Genomic DNA, 15,112 nt, shown 5'->3' with positions numbered 1-15,112 from the left:
GATTTTTTACAGAGAGGAAGGGAGAGGGATAGAGAGTTAAAAACATCGATGAGAGAGAAACATCGATCAGCTGCCTCCTGCACACCTCCCACTGGGGATGTGTCCGCAGCCAAGGTACATGCCCTTGACCAAAATCGAACCTGGGACCTTTCAGTCCGCAGGCCGACACTCTATCCACTGAGCCAAACCGGTTAGGGCAGGAGTTGCTTTCTTAACCTAAAGCTGCATCACTGATGGAAAGATGCTGAGAAAGTGAAACTGACTCATCAGAAAGTTCTGTGACTTAGGAGGGGAGGAAGCTGTCCCAAGGGCGAAACTGCAGATAAAAGACAGAAATATTATGGACACTATCTTTCCCTGTTTTCTAAATGTCAATAATTTACCTTATTGTGTCTTATGTAACAGAAAACATCAGAATAGTTTCACATGCCAGTGATGATGAGGTATGATTTTGAGACCAATTAGTAAGAGTTTAAAGAAAAAGAATTTGGATATTTTAAACATAGATGTTTATATTTATTATAATTATACAAATTATAGATGTTTTCTTTAAAAGTAAAAAACTGAAAATGTTTTCAAACTAGATTTAAAAGCTACTGAAGCTGCATGATGGGTATACAGGAACTCTCTCCATTATTATTTTTTTCTACACAACTAAAAGTTTTGCCCCCTCACAAAAAATATTTAAAAAACAAAGCCACTGAAGAACCTGGAAGGGTAAGTTATTATACTGCCTTGGTTGGAGAAACATACACCATGGCCTTGAACAGCTGATGTTGCTGATGCCTGCTGGACGGGAAGCTGGAAAAGAATTACAGCATGCTCCTTTCCAATAAAACAGTAGCTTGTTGAATAAAGATTAAGCTGCAAACATAACTGTTGAATTAATATCTCATTTGCAGAATTATGCCTGGACTTGCTATTTGCCTTGCATTCATCCAGTGTCAACAGTAACTCCTCATCAAAGATCTTTTATGGAAATGCTTGGCAACAAAACACAAGTGGTGTTGGCTGAAATACTTAACGTATTGAACACTTTTATTGACTTTCACGGTTTATCCTGGAACAGCTGCCCTGACATCTGCACCGATGGTGCAAAAGCAATGAAGGTAAAACCACTGGTGTGTGAGTATCGATTAGGCAAACCCCGTATAGTCACTGTATTGTCCACTGCCACCAGGTAGGTAGACAAGTGACAGGTAAAGATGACAGATAGATGACAGGGAGATGACGGACAGTTTCGTTTAACAATGTCCTTGATGAAACAGCTGGAATTAACGTTAATGAATCCCGGCTCTCGGGGCCCCTCTGTGTAGCAGGGGACGCACATGACGGTTCTCCAGAGGAAAAGCGTTTGTGAGGTTACCTGAGCTGCCAGCTGAATGAGGCACTTTTTTCAAGGAGCACCATTTTTACTGGAAAGAATGACAACCTGGTTCCTCAGACTTGGGTATATGGCAGACATTTCTTCAAAAATTAATGGGGGAGCCTGTCATTTCAAGGAGAACAACGGATGGTATCTATTATCAATAATACAATTTGAAATGCCAAGAGAAAATAATTAAAAAACACTTGTATCTGCGACTGTGAGCTTGATAGTTTCCCAATACCTAAAGACTAACAAATTGTATTAAATAATACGTTTCTTCAAAGCACTAGATGAGATGTGCTTGACCCCTTAAATTGTACTTGTCATCTGTCCATTATCTTGTATATCCTGTCCAAGCTCATCTAATGATTGTTTCACTTCTCAGAAGAATGGGTCTGGAGTTTGTGGGCCAAGAGAGTATAAGAAGCAATTTAGGAAATACTGAAAACATCTGCCCTGACGCCATCGTCTCTCTCTTCTCCTGCCCTGAATGTTCAGCCCCTCCCTCTCTACTGGATCCTTCCCACCCGCACTGAAACATGCTCAGGGCTCCCTCAATGAAAACAAAACAAAAATGCCCTGTTTAGCTGCCGTCTACCTCTCCGCTTGCTCACGGCCAGGTCTGTGGAAAGAGCTGTATGTCCTTATCAGCTCCATTCTCTCATTTCCTCGTGCTCCTCAACCACTCAGTTTGGCCTTTGCCCCATCAGTCTGCTCCGCAAATGACCTCTGGTCCAGTGGGAAGCCCTTCTCACTTCCCACTTCCGCTGATCAGGCCTCTCTTCACCTCTCACCCACACGTCCCCCTCCCTACGCCCCAGATAGTGTCTGGGGTCAACAAAGAGGGCGGAACTTCCACAACTTTCCGCTATATGGACATATAAGCACATATATAATTCAGAAGGATGTGTGTTTTATATGTTTATTTTTTTCTAAAATAGAACCACACTGTGCACATTACTTTGCAATTTCCTTTTTCCATCTGACATTATATCTTGGACAGTCTACAAGGCATAAAAAAACATTTCTAGATCCACCTTTAAATTTTTTAAAATTCTGACACATAAATGTATGTCAGTCATAACTACCAAGTAAGTGTTAACCATCAGAACAAGTTGTTCCATTTTCATAAATTAGACAGAAAACCTTAGATTTTGCATCCGGGGTCTGTTGAGTGTGTCCGGTGGAGCAGGACCCCTGCTGAAGCTGTAAGTGCAGGGGTCTCAGCTCAATGCGAGGTGAAGGGAGCACGACTTCCCCGGCGCCGGCCCGTCCCACAGCCACTGTGTCTTGGGAGGCACAAAGCAACCAACTGAAAACAATGGCTCCACTATCTTTCTGTGTTTTGGGTCTAAATATTACATTAAAGGATACTTTACATTTCTGAGCAAGATGATGTTTGACTCTAAGGCTCTGAAAGTCACTTTGCCGTCTCCTGCAAAGTTGTCACCTTGGGAGTGACAGCCACATTCCAACAATAGTGCTACTTGCTCAAGTGATTTTTGGAAAATTTCCTTTAGTCTAAGCATCTCTCACTTTCTAAATTTTAAAGGCAATTTTAAAAGTAACACCTGCCCTCGGTGGAAGCGGAGCAGAGCAGGTCACCCTCACTAACACTCTGCAGCAAATGGTCAGGGAGGGAGAGTCCAGGATCTGCTGACCTAATTCATCACAGAGTAGAGCTGGCCCCCAACGCCAAATCCTTTCCTTATCATCTTCCATCTAAACTTCTAGGGCTCTAGCCGGTTTGGCTCAGTGGATAGAGCGCCGGCCTGTGGACTGAAGGGTCCTGGGTTTGATTCCAGTCAAGCGCACATGCCCGGGTTACAGGCTCGATCCCCAGTGGGGGTGTGCAGGAGGCAGCTGATCAATGATTCTCTCATCATTGATGTTTCTATCTCTCTCTCTCTCCCTTCCTCTCTGATATCAATAAAAATATTTTTTAAAAACTGCAAAGTTCCCAAAAGCCCAGAAAACGAAAAGATCTCTATATTTCTTCATTTATAGTAGACTATAATTGCTTTCACAGAGAAATTTCCAAAAGTTGAATTTCTGTCAACTAGAACAGTTGAACCAAATGAATTTTCCCTTGCAATACAAAAATAAAGGGGTTAATAGCAACAAAACAGAAAAAACCCCAAAGGGGTAACACAGGAAGGGAAAAACAGATCTTGAGAGGAACTTTGGGACACGATGGCAACAAGTTATTGAAATTAAATAAGATATTAACTCAAAATATAATTTAACACAGCACTGAAGGGCCAGGCACAGAGGTGGTATCTTATCACGTCTTATCACAGGGCCGAGAAGCCTGGGTCAGGGAGCTGGCTTGGCAAAGGTGGCCTGTTTTTGGAAGGTTAGTAGGCTAAGATGGATTTTTACATTTTTAAATATTTGAAAAAAAATTTAGTGACATATAAGTCATACAAAATTCAAATTTTACTACCTACAAATAAAGTTTTATGGGAACACAGTCACAGCCATCCAGTTCTGTATTGTTGATCGCTACTTTGAGTGGTTGCAACAGAGACCCTGTGGCCTGCAAAGCCTAAAATATTCACTATCTTCCTCTTTACAGAAAACGTGTGCTGATCCCTGTTCTAAACCAGATTTTACTGCCATTATCTCCCTGGTGCCTGCAGCTGGCCCCCTGCCCCCTCGGCCCACCTTTGCAGAGGAAGGGCCTGGAGGAGGTGCTGGCCTGGATGTGGGCTGAGGTCCAGAACTGTGCTTGCCCCCCAAGCCGAGTGAGCCAGAACACTCACTGGTGCCACCTGCAGCCCGTGAAGAAAATGGCCTGAGGAGGGACCTAGACTTGCAGGTCTCACTCAGCACAGCTGTCCTCCCTGCTGAGGGCTCTTAAATGAACTATCTCCCCATCGGATGACATCAATGGACAGAAACCTGGCTTTTACAAACCTTTTAAACTGAAAGACGCAACTCCAAATAAAGAGGCATCTCCCAGCCTTCACTCCCCACAAAACAGAAGGAACACAGACCGTTTAGAGCTATAGAGAACTAGGGAGGACACCAGTGCGTTTTTCCTAGGTCTAAAGGGAAAACAGTGAGAAGGCGTGTCATCTGAAAACGCCTCTCCAGCTGATGAGCCACCGTTCTCTGTACCACTTCACGAGACGCACCCACACTACTTCTGAACCTTCAAGCTCTAAAACAACAGGTAAGCAGGTTTTTCACATCTGAGAAAACCCAGATCAAAAGAATGCAAAAGAACTCAGTAAACTGGTTAGTATTGCCAGCTCTGAACCACACCCTGTACTTGCACACTACGGATTCTCACCGTGAGCCTCATGCCCAACGTTCCCACCATGGAAGGCAGGTGGAGGCCCCTTCAAAGCAAAAAACTCCTGTTGAAGAATTATCTTTCGACCTCCCAGAAATCCCTAGTGCCACCGGGTGTGGCATCCCCGTGCCGGTGGCAGGACACACACCTGCCATGCGGCAGACAGACTTCAGACATGGCCCCACCAGTTCCCCCCGAATCTCCTGCTGGTGGAGTCTAACTGCTGGCCCACACCCTGGGCTGGTCGTGGGATGCACCCTGAGCAGAGGCCACAGAAGTGATGCTCTGAGACTGCTGAGCCCAGAAGAGGATCAGAAGCTGCCACTTCTTCCCTCTTGGAGCCCAGCGGCCGACTGATAAGGAAGTCCAGGCTAGACCCCGGAGTGATCGGAGGCCCCGTGGAGAGAGGCCCTGGAGGGTGCGTGGCCACTTGGACACAGAAAGCAGCAGCCACATTCCACCCCGAGCAAGACCAGCAGAAAACCCTCCAGCTGAACTCCAGCCAACCTACAGAACCGTGAGAAAGGCAGCAGGGAGAAAAACCACCTTTTCCGGACTAACTTTTCAAGGCAAGGAAGGGACTCAGAATAGTCTGACACAAGTTTCCTATGGGTGTGAAGAGCCTCCAACTTACCTCATCATCTTCATCTTCATCATCATCAGATTCAAGAACACCATCTGGGAACTCTTCTATAAAGAAAAAATCCATGAGTGACTGTGAACACAGTTGGGAGCCTTGGTCAACAAAATCCTGGGGCTCTGCAGAGACCTGTAAACACCCTAGTGAGAGTAGGTTACATCAAAGCAATCATGTTCCTGGTACCATTTCAGCCATAGTTTGATTTTAAATATATCTCTCCGTTTTTACCAGAACACACTAGTAGTTGCATGAGAAAAATTAAAAGCCAACACACAATTTCAGGGGCATTCAGGGGAGAGTAAGCCAGTACTATTGCTAGGCCTTGTGCTGGATCCTGCCACACGTTATTTCACTCAATTCTAACGAAGATTTTGTCGCCTCTTATCCCCATTTTATAGCAACTGGAGACACAGAGAGGATAAGGGACTTCTTTATGGCCACATTCCCAGTAAGTCACAGAGTTGAGATTCAAACTGATTCTAATTTTTAAACCCCATGATGTTTCCACCTTCCGCAAAGGGCCTGCAAGCAAGTGGCTTTCAAAATGGAGGTGCTGCGATGTTCATCAATGACAAACCTTTCTTTTCAAATATGGAAAAGCCTTAAAAAAAGGGAGAGAATCTTAAACATTTCATGAGGCCACAGGCTAATCCAGGGGGCGTGGTCATGGCAGGTCGGGTTCCTGAAGGCTCGCGGGGTTCACTGCTAGATCTTGAAAGAGTTTACAAAGGAGGAATACATTAGTAGGACAGTGGAGTCACAGAAAGAATGAGCCTCTGTTTCTTTGTCTGTAAAATGGGTATGAGACCACCTACTTCCTAGGGTTGTCGGGAGGGTCTTACACATGCCAGAACTAAACCTCCTGGCCCAGGGCCAGGTCCACAGCAGGCATTGCATAGAACTTAGTTACCTTCCCTCCACGAAGCCTTCCCCGATCCCTCACTGAGCAGTCGCCAGTGTCTCCCCTGAACACACTGGGCATTTATCTAAACCTGGTCATGATCACCACTTTTGGACAATCCATGTTTACTAATGATGGCTGCTGACTTGCCTGGGATCCTCCTCACCCACTGTGCTGGATAGTGAGTCCCTGGGAACAGCGCCCTGACTTACTCATCTCTGTGTCCCTTCTGCACCTTCCTCATTATCACTCATTTCTTGAACAGATGACAGGAAAGTAAAGAATGCTGAAAGAGGACAGGAAGTCAAACAGGAAGGAGGAGGAAAGAAGGAACCAAAGGCTATTACTCTTGAAGAGACTGGTGGCAGATTCACCCTAACTAATCAAGCCCCAAGCCATTTCCTAGGAGGGGATATGTAGAAACCTCGGGACAGCCCAGCCGCTGTCCTTGAAACAGCCCTCATTCTAAAGGGAAGGCCCACTGACTTAGCTGGCCCGCGGCCAGCAGGACACACCTGTGGGGCCTGCATGCCTCCGCGCCTCTCTCAGGCCGAGCTGTCGTCATGGAATCTGTTTAGTCAGAAAGCCACTCTGCAGACAGGAGGCTGCTGTCACTCTGAAGCGTAATTACCTGACTATTCCCCACCGGCCCCTGGGCAGCATGACTGAACTCCACCTTCCCCAAAGGGCCTGCAAGCAAGCGGCTTTCAAATGGAGGTGGCAACCCTTTCTTTTCAAACATGGAAATGCCTTTAAAAAAAGAAGCTTAGACATTTCATGAGGCCACAGGCTGCTCCAGCCATATTCCCATCCCTGAGCCGACTGGTTCAGACTCATCCTATCTCAGAGCCACCCAGTCCTGGGAACTGAAGTGCTTAGAGACCTCGGCTTTCCTCTCTGGGAGGAGGGAACATGAGCCCTGCCCCACACTGTTCCTGGCTGTGCCTCCCCAGTAACTTCCAGGGCATGGCTCCGCAGCTGCCAGTACCCTTCCTTCCCTGAGAGCCGTGACCGGTCAGGCGTTTGTGTCCTCTCTCCAGGGACCGGCCAGTATCTGCTCCCCTAGCTGAGGGCTGGGTTACCCCTTAGGCCTCACCAGAGTAGCCCTTCCCCACCTGTGGGTTAGGTTCCAAAATATACTGGAATCTCCGTACTTGAAAATCTTCAAACTCTATTGGGAAAACAGCACTGGAGGACTGAGAGGGACTTGAAAGTCTGAAAACCCAATCACAGGTTCTTACGCTCACTCAACTGAAACGAGGCCATGCCACTGTGCGGATCTTATACCAGCGAGCTGCTGCTGCCTCCCCCTGCTGCCAGTTCGCCCCTGAGGAGGAAGCCGCTGGACAGACGCCCTCCAGCTCCCCCTCCTCCAGGTCCATCACGCAGCTGGTGGTTCACTTGTTAGGGCCGTGGTCGGCAAGCTGCGGCTCGCGAGCCACATGCGGCTCTTTGGCCCCTTGAGTGTGGCTCATCCTAAGCCTTAGGAGTACCCTAATTAAGTTAATAACAATGTACCTACCTATATAGTTTAAGTTTAAAAAATTTGGCTCTCAAAAGAAATTTTTGCCAACCACTGTGTTAGGGCATTTGCCTCCATCCAAACGCTCACCAACTTTCTAATCTAATATTGTGTCAGAGTAGCAGACTCCTGCAGAATCATCTCTGGGCCCTGCCATTGTCCTTTGGGTACAGAATAACTTAGGTGCTTGAGATAAAAGGGAAATACTTCAGATCGTCTCTATTTAAACTGGAACTTACTGAGTTAAGCAGGTACCTCCCAAGCTTTTCCTGAACACACAAGGTTACACAGCCCTGCTCTGCCCAGATAACTTCTTGCCAAAGCACATCCCGTATACCGACCCCTCCCAGCTCACATTCTTCAGCAAACTGGTCTGAGTGCCAGTTTTATGGAAGGAAAAGAGATGTTTTCTAGCCAGAGATGGAGAGTGAGGGGCCCACCCTGCTTCTTGGCGGCCAGGGAGGTGTCGGTGACCAGGAAATGGAGGTGGTGAGTGTCGGTAAAACTGCAACGCAGTCGGCCCTGAAGGGGAGTCCCAACAGCAGGACCCTGCAGCTGCAGAGGACCCTGGCCCGGGAGGGAGCCTCAGCAGGGTGGTGACCCTGGAGAAGACAGGGAACAGCTTTCCCCGGCCATTCACCACCTTCCCCAGCTGGGGCTGCCACCCACAGAGGGTTAGAGAGCAGCCTCAGCCGGGACTGAGGGTAAGGTTTTCTTTCACTTAATTTTTTTTAATATGTCCACCCAGCAGAATGGAGGCCTAAAGTCAGAATCGAAGTTGTTGCAGGAAATAAAGTCCTATTCTTGTCCGCCTGAATTTGGGATGAATTGTACTTGCTCCGTGAAAACCAGAGGAAGGTGTTCAGGTGGAAATGGGCCCCGGCCTGGGGGAGCCGAGCTCTCAGACTCCTGGCTGCTTCCTCGCTGCCTCCTGTCTGTCAGGAGCCCTGCGAGGCCCTCCTATGCCTCCCCCATTTCCGAGACAGGAATTCGCCACTTCGGCTGCGTTTGGAATCACCTGGAAGCTTTAAACACGGTTCGCAGCTGGGCCCCCAGAGGTTCTGGTTTAAGTGGGGTGGGGGCTGCCCTGTGCAGCCAGGCTGTGCACCGGGAGCTGGAGGAGCCACCTGCAGGCTTCTTCCAGGAAAGGGCATCTGGCATCCCTCTGCCTGGCCTCGGCCAAGCTGCTGACTTGGGATCAGAGCAGAGATGGAGAGATTCCGTGTTTCCCCTTGTTCGTGTGCTGAACAGATTTGTGCACTTGGATTCTCAATGATGGGGACGTTTGGAGTCAAGGAAGGACAGGTAGAGAGGCATAAGTGACGTGTTTGGCCCCTAGGTGCTGGCAGTGCAGGTGCCCCTGGCACATGTACAAGTCAGGATGAGGGTGTCGGCAATCCACAGAAAGCGCTGTTTCCCCCCACCACCGCAGTCCCATCCAGGGCATCCCTCACCAGCTTTTCTGCTCATTATGGGATGTGGGTTGTCATGGTAATGGAGGAAGCTGGATAGAAAGGAGATCACATCCTCCCATGCTCTCAATGGCAACATAACTTTTCCTGGAGTGGATGAGTGCATGTGAAAGGAGGATCACGTTTTCGACCGTGGCGCTGGGAAGACCAGCATCTGTCTTCATTATTTACCCGAGGACTTGGGGAAGCCACTCTTTGGAGGTGGGGGGAGGATTAGGAGAGACCCACATAAAGGGAACTTACAGGTAGAGAAGGGTTTTGTTGACTATCAGCCTGAAGTGTGATAAGTGATTGTTGATTTGGGAAAATGTGGCCTTGACTACCTGGGTGAACTTTTGTTTCAACCAGGTAGTCCAAGATATGACAAGCCCTCTCATATCTTTCTGGCACATGTGAAAGATTAAAAAGATAGCTTATAGATTCTTGCATCAAACGGACCTGAATTAAGCTGCTTGATGATGAATTCGATCTGGCGGATCATTTCAGCGTTGCCTTCTTTCATGAAGCAGCGAAGGATGTCTTCCATTCCCTAAGGCATTGGAGAGATAACGGTTAACATGTCGTAGTTTCAGCTAATCCCCCCAAACACTTTCTTCTCTATGCAAAAAAAAGTCCTCAGCTCAGCACTAAAAATTCTTTTTGTTCTTTTTATAATGCTCAGTGAAATTATTTCCTTTTTGGTTGATTATCTGACCCAATTACAACACATTTAGTCAAAAAACAAAAAACAACGGTCATACAACTTTACTGCATAAATATTTCCTTTAGTTTGGCAATATGTTGTTGTTGTTGTTTTTTGGGGGGGGAGGAGGGTCTTTCCTGTGTTTTCCTTAAATTTACACACTGCCTTCTAGATTTTAGGGCCAAATTTGGTCTTTGAAAAGTAAACTCTATGCTCAGGGAAATAAATGAACAAATAGGACCTTTTTTAAAGCAGTTATTCTGTTTGTATCAAAAGAATTATAAAGTCACTACATTATGTATTACTTTATTACAAAACACTGACATCATAACTTTCAATACTAACAGAATTTCAGGGAAATGTAGAGCTAAGTGTCTATTTCCTCCTTCTCTTTCCTTGCATGATGTGAATGAGTATGTGTGGCTGGACCTGACGAAGCTTTCTCACCACGAGGGAAACGAGTATCTAATAATGAACTCAAAAGAGGAAGCAGAGTCCAGAGGTGCAGGCAAAGAAATGGATCTAGAAACATGTGGACCCTGGTCAAGGTGTGCCTGAAACTTATGCCTGGACTGTCCAGTTATATGAGCTAACAAGTTCCCTTCTCATGCAGGCCAGGTTGGAATCCATAGCTCTAGAACTGAATTAAAGAAGTGCCAAGAGTAGCTTTAAACACGGTAATTCCCATCATGTAGATACCTAGTCCTGGCTAGGTATCTAAGTGGTTAGAGCATTGTCCTGATATGCCAAGGTTGTGGGGTTGAACCCGGCCAGGGCACATACAAGAAGCAACCAATGAATGCATAAATAAGTGGGACAACAAATCGATGTTTCTCTCTCTTTCCCCCGCCCTCTCTCTAAATCAATAAATAAAATAAAAAATAAAGCAGAGCATCATCTCTTTCTAGAGAGGTTAAATCTGGATTGTCATCCTAGCTCCCCCTGAGTTAACTGTGTGTGACCTCGGTCACGTTACGTAACCTCTCTCAACTACAAAGTGAGGATAGCAACTTGAGCAAACGTGAGAGCTTTAAAGATAAAGTATATCATCGGGTGTTGGTTTTGTAGGTGTATACATCTGTCAAATGTATTACCTGTACATGCAGGGCCTGTGAATCTCATTGTTTGTGAATTAAGCCTAAAAATACAGTGTCTAGTCCAATGGCTGGCACACAGCAGATGCTCAATCAAGGGTTGAGACTGCTTGTTGTGGGGCTGGTGGCTCAGGAGAGAGAGCTGGCAGCTAAAGCCAAGGGATACAGGAGGCTCCCAGTGACAGCTGAGTGAGAAGAGGGTGAGGACGGAACCTTAGAGAACAGGCGGGCAGAGGCAGACAAGCGCACAGGAGAACCTGAAGGGGGGTCGGGAGGAAAGAGCTCTGGAAAGTCCTTAAGTCCAGACGAGCATTTCCAAGAAGGCGTGGTCAGCAGCGCTGAGGGCTCCTGCGGGACCGTCAGATGCCTGGGCTTGTCTGACCAAAGCGACAGGCCCTTCACTGTCAGGAACGCTGAGTTTATGCCTCTCCATCTCCTAAACTGGTCTCCCCATTCTCACTTCCACCCAAGGTGAGGGCAGAGGAGGAAGAGTGTGTGAAGCAAAAGCAGTATAAGCCCCGAAAGGCCAAAGACCGGGTCACCACGCGCCGCCAAGGTCAATGTCTTTAATCAGTGGAGTGAGATGTTCACTCAGGCTCTCCTCTAACTTTTCCTTCCCAGACGTTACTTTTGCAAACGATCATCTGCTCATATATTGAAAAATATATTTTTTCCCACTTGCTCTCTTGCATGTAGCTCTAGCTCAGTTGTTGCTTAGGGGTTAAAAAAAGAAAAAGAAAATGAAAATCACGACTTCCTTCTCTGTAATTAGCAGGATCATTTGAGGGAAGATTTCTTAATAAAAAATTCTCCAGGCACATGACCCAGATTCTGCCAATCAATGTACCCGCGTGAGACTGACTGGGAAGCGGGCGATGTGATGGGTGGGAAGCAGCGGCATCCAGTCGTTTGAGGACAGCAGAGCCAGTTTTTTTGGCTTCACGGGCGTGAGCCCTGGGCCTGGGGTCATGGTACAAGTTGCCGTGGTCCAGCTGTCACCGGAGCAGCCTCTGGAGCGTGTGGGCATCCTCCCGGCCGCGTGGCTGCTAACCCAGCTCCTGACCGGGCACCTGGTCTGCACCAGCCCAGGCAGGACGTTTGGCGGGTTCACCTCCCCGGGACTCCAGCCCAGCTGCCCCCGCCCGGACGCAGGCAGCGGTGCGGTGGGCTAGGGCAGCCCCGCTGCTCTGCTCTGCTCTCCGGCCCAGACCGCGGCAGTCTCTCAAAGCTCACACAGGCTTCAGGGCACTCATTTATCTTTCTCTCCCTATTATTTAAAACCACGTAATAGCATTTGGTACTCATATAACTTTTATGCAGTCTTGGTCATTTCCCACAAGTACACAAATGTTTTACACAGTTGCAAAATCAGAGTTGTTACACTGTCATAGTCTACTTTTATCTCTCATTATACAGTTACATTTTTCCACACTGCCTCACACTGCTTTTCCTAATTATCATCTTCAATGGCCATGAGTAGTTGGGGCAAAGGGACATAATTTCATTAGCAATTCCTCCATTACCAGGCACTCATGCTGCTTCCAGTTATATTACAAACATGTTGATAGTGCGGTGAAGGCCTGGGGGAGGGGGTGTAGAGGGAGTCAACAGGGGGAGAAAGGGGACACCTGTAATACCTTCAATAATAAAGCTACATTTTTAAAATTGATTTCAGAGGAGAAGGGAGAGGGGAGAGAGAGATAGAAACATCCATGAGAGAGAATCATTGATTGTCTGCCTCCTGCACGCCCCCACTGGAGATCAGGCCCGAAACCCAGGCATGTGTCCTGACCAGGAATCGAACTGTGACCTCCTGGTTCATAGTATGATGCTCAACCACTGAGCCACGCTGACCGGGCAATAAATTAAAAACAAACAAACAAAGCATGTTGAAATGAGCATCTCTGGTAAAGCTCCTTTTCTGCATCGATGAGCAAAGGAGAATACATGAGTCAGAGGTGGAGGTTTTAGTGGTTTCTCATGGAGACGACCAACTGCCTTCCGAAAGGGCTGTGCACGCCTGTGAACACCAGCAGGCAGAGAAGGCGGCTCTGCCTCCCCTTCCCCAGCACATCACGAGCTGAGGAAGGTGGTGAGATTATGATGTTTCCCCCTCATTGCCTGATTATCTATATTCTAGTCATATGCAAAAAGAATGTCATTCCTTTATCAATTGAAAGACTTCCTCAGGGATAAGAGTGGACTGTGGGAAATCTCAGGGTTTTGAGAGTTTGGCCACAATCTCCCTGCGAGGCCTCTCTTACGAACAGTTAAACAGGCAACCACTTCAGTGCTGTGTCCAGAAGCTTCCCCGCTCAGGCTGCGGGTTCCTCCAGACTTGACTTCAACGCCCGTTAAAATGCCCAAGGGAGGCTGTGCTGCTTACACCTTTCCTAAGGGGTCCAGGTTTTCTTCTTCAGGCCCACAGCACAGTCATTCAGAGGCTGTCTAGAAACGCATGTCTGAAACCATAAAGGAAAATCTGAACAGATTCAACTAGAACTAAAGCCTTGGCTGCCGGCTGAAGTCTGGCTAAAACAACACAGACCATCACAGCTGGAGCCATCCCACTCACCTGCTCCTGAACTTTGCCCCACAGGAACGGAGAGGGGTAAAAAAGCTTTTAAGCCACTAAGCTTTGGGGTAACTTGTTACGCAGCAATAGATAGCTCTTACAAGTAGCAACACTTTCATTTCCAAACATCGGAGATTTCCTAGACGCCTTGTTTACGCAACCTTTCTTCTGCCCGTTATGGCTCTCTCCTCTCCTGCTGGGATCCAGGTGAGACCGCTGGACATGGTCACAGCCTCTGAGCGCACAGCTCTTTCCCCCTCTTTCTCCCCTACCACCCCTGGCCAGGATGACCTCTGGGGGCCACCCTCTCTAATGTCTTACAACTTCGTGTCTCTCCTCCCCACTTGGTCCCTGTCCCTTCACTGCCATCCCCTCTGGCCTTTCCACCCGTTGCCTTGCAGGTCTTTCCTCCATGCTGCCTTTCACCCCTTTAATTCCATGTCACCTCCATTCTTTCTTTCTCTGCAGCCCACGTTTTGTTCCTTGTGCCCTAGTTGGCTGGCAATTCCTCTCTTCCATCTGAATGACCATAATGCAGAATTTAATGACGTTTATTCTCCCCTGTTCTGTATTGAGACAACAGATTTTTAATTTAAAGGCAGTAGGCAATTAACTCCCATTGTTGACTTGTGACCACACAGAACGGTTAAATGAGTTTTTATCTCTAGTGTAACTGAGGATGTAATTTAGATGACCACTAGAAGACTGAACAATTCTAAGTAAACAAAACCAAGTGGAAGGCCATGTCTTTTGGTCTCAAACTAAATTTAGCCTCTGGAAATACATTTAATCCTTTCATCACATTTAAAATATATTTTTTTATTGATTTCAGAAAGGAAGGGAGAGAGAGAGAGAGATAGAAACATCAATGATGAGAGAGAATCATTGACTGGCTGCCTTCTGCACGCTCCACACTGGGGATGAGCCTGCAACCCGGGCATGTGCCCTGACCGGGAATCGAACCACGACCTCTCGGTTCACAAGTTGATGCTCAACCACTGAACCACGCCGGCTGGGCTACCACAGCATTTAATAAGTACATTGTTAACGGGGTTTCACATCCTCTCTATCTCATCCCAAGGACAAAACTCCAGGGTTTGGGGGATCAGATACATTTAGATACATCTGTCATCGCCAGACACACTAACCACGTATGGCTTGTTTTAAACTTCAAATACAAGCACTAACGTAGACACATTAATACGGAATTCACTGCTTAGCAAACAAGCCTCTGGGCTGTATGTCATCTTCACCAGCCTTTCTGTCCCACTGGGGTGCTCTAGAACAGCGGTTCTCAACCTGTGGGTCACGACCCCTTTGGGGTCGAACAACCCCTTTCACAGGGGTCGCCTAAGACCATCGGAAAACACATATATAATTACATATTGTTTTTGTGATTAATCACTATGCTTTAATTCTGTTCAATTTGTAACAATGAAATTGGGGTCACCACAACATGAGGAACTGTATTAAAGGGTCGCGGCATTAGGAAGGTTGAGAACCACTGCTCTAGAATGTCTGCAGATTCAGGGAGTTTTGATTGTATCAATTCTCAG

General features: G+C 47.2%; 1 protein-coding gene across 3 annotated transcripts in view; it reads right to left on the bottom strand.

The window, feature by feature from the left end:
- The window catches only part of ARMC9 (armadillo repeat containing 9), a 103,736-nt gene that overhangs the window by 40,205 nt on the left and 48,419 nt on the right, over positions 1-15,112 (bottom strand). For all 3 annotated transcript variants that reach the window (XM_059703506.1, XM_059703508.1, XM_059703507.1), the window contains 2 exons: positions 9,644-9,734; positions 5,305-5,360 (listed from right to left, as the gene is read on the bottom strand). In XM_059703506.1, the coding sequence (XP_059559489.1) occupies positions 5,305-5,360; positions 9,644-9,734 (147 nt within the window). The remainder of the gene's footprint in view (positions 1-5,304; positions 5,361-9,643; positions 9,735-15,112) is intronic.

This window comes from Myotis daubentonii, chromosome 7, assembly GCF_963259705.1.
Source record: "Myotis daubentonii chromosome 7, mMyoDau2.1, whole genome shotgun sequence".
NCBI classification, from domain to species: domain Eukaryota; kingdom Metazoa; phylum Chordata; class Mammalia; order Chiroptera; family Vespertilionidae; genus Myotis; species Myotis daubentonii.
This window is presented reverse-complemented; position numbering and strand designations above follow the sequence as displayed.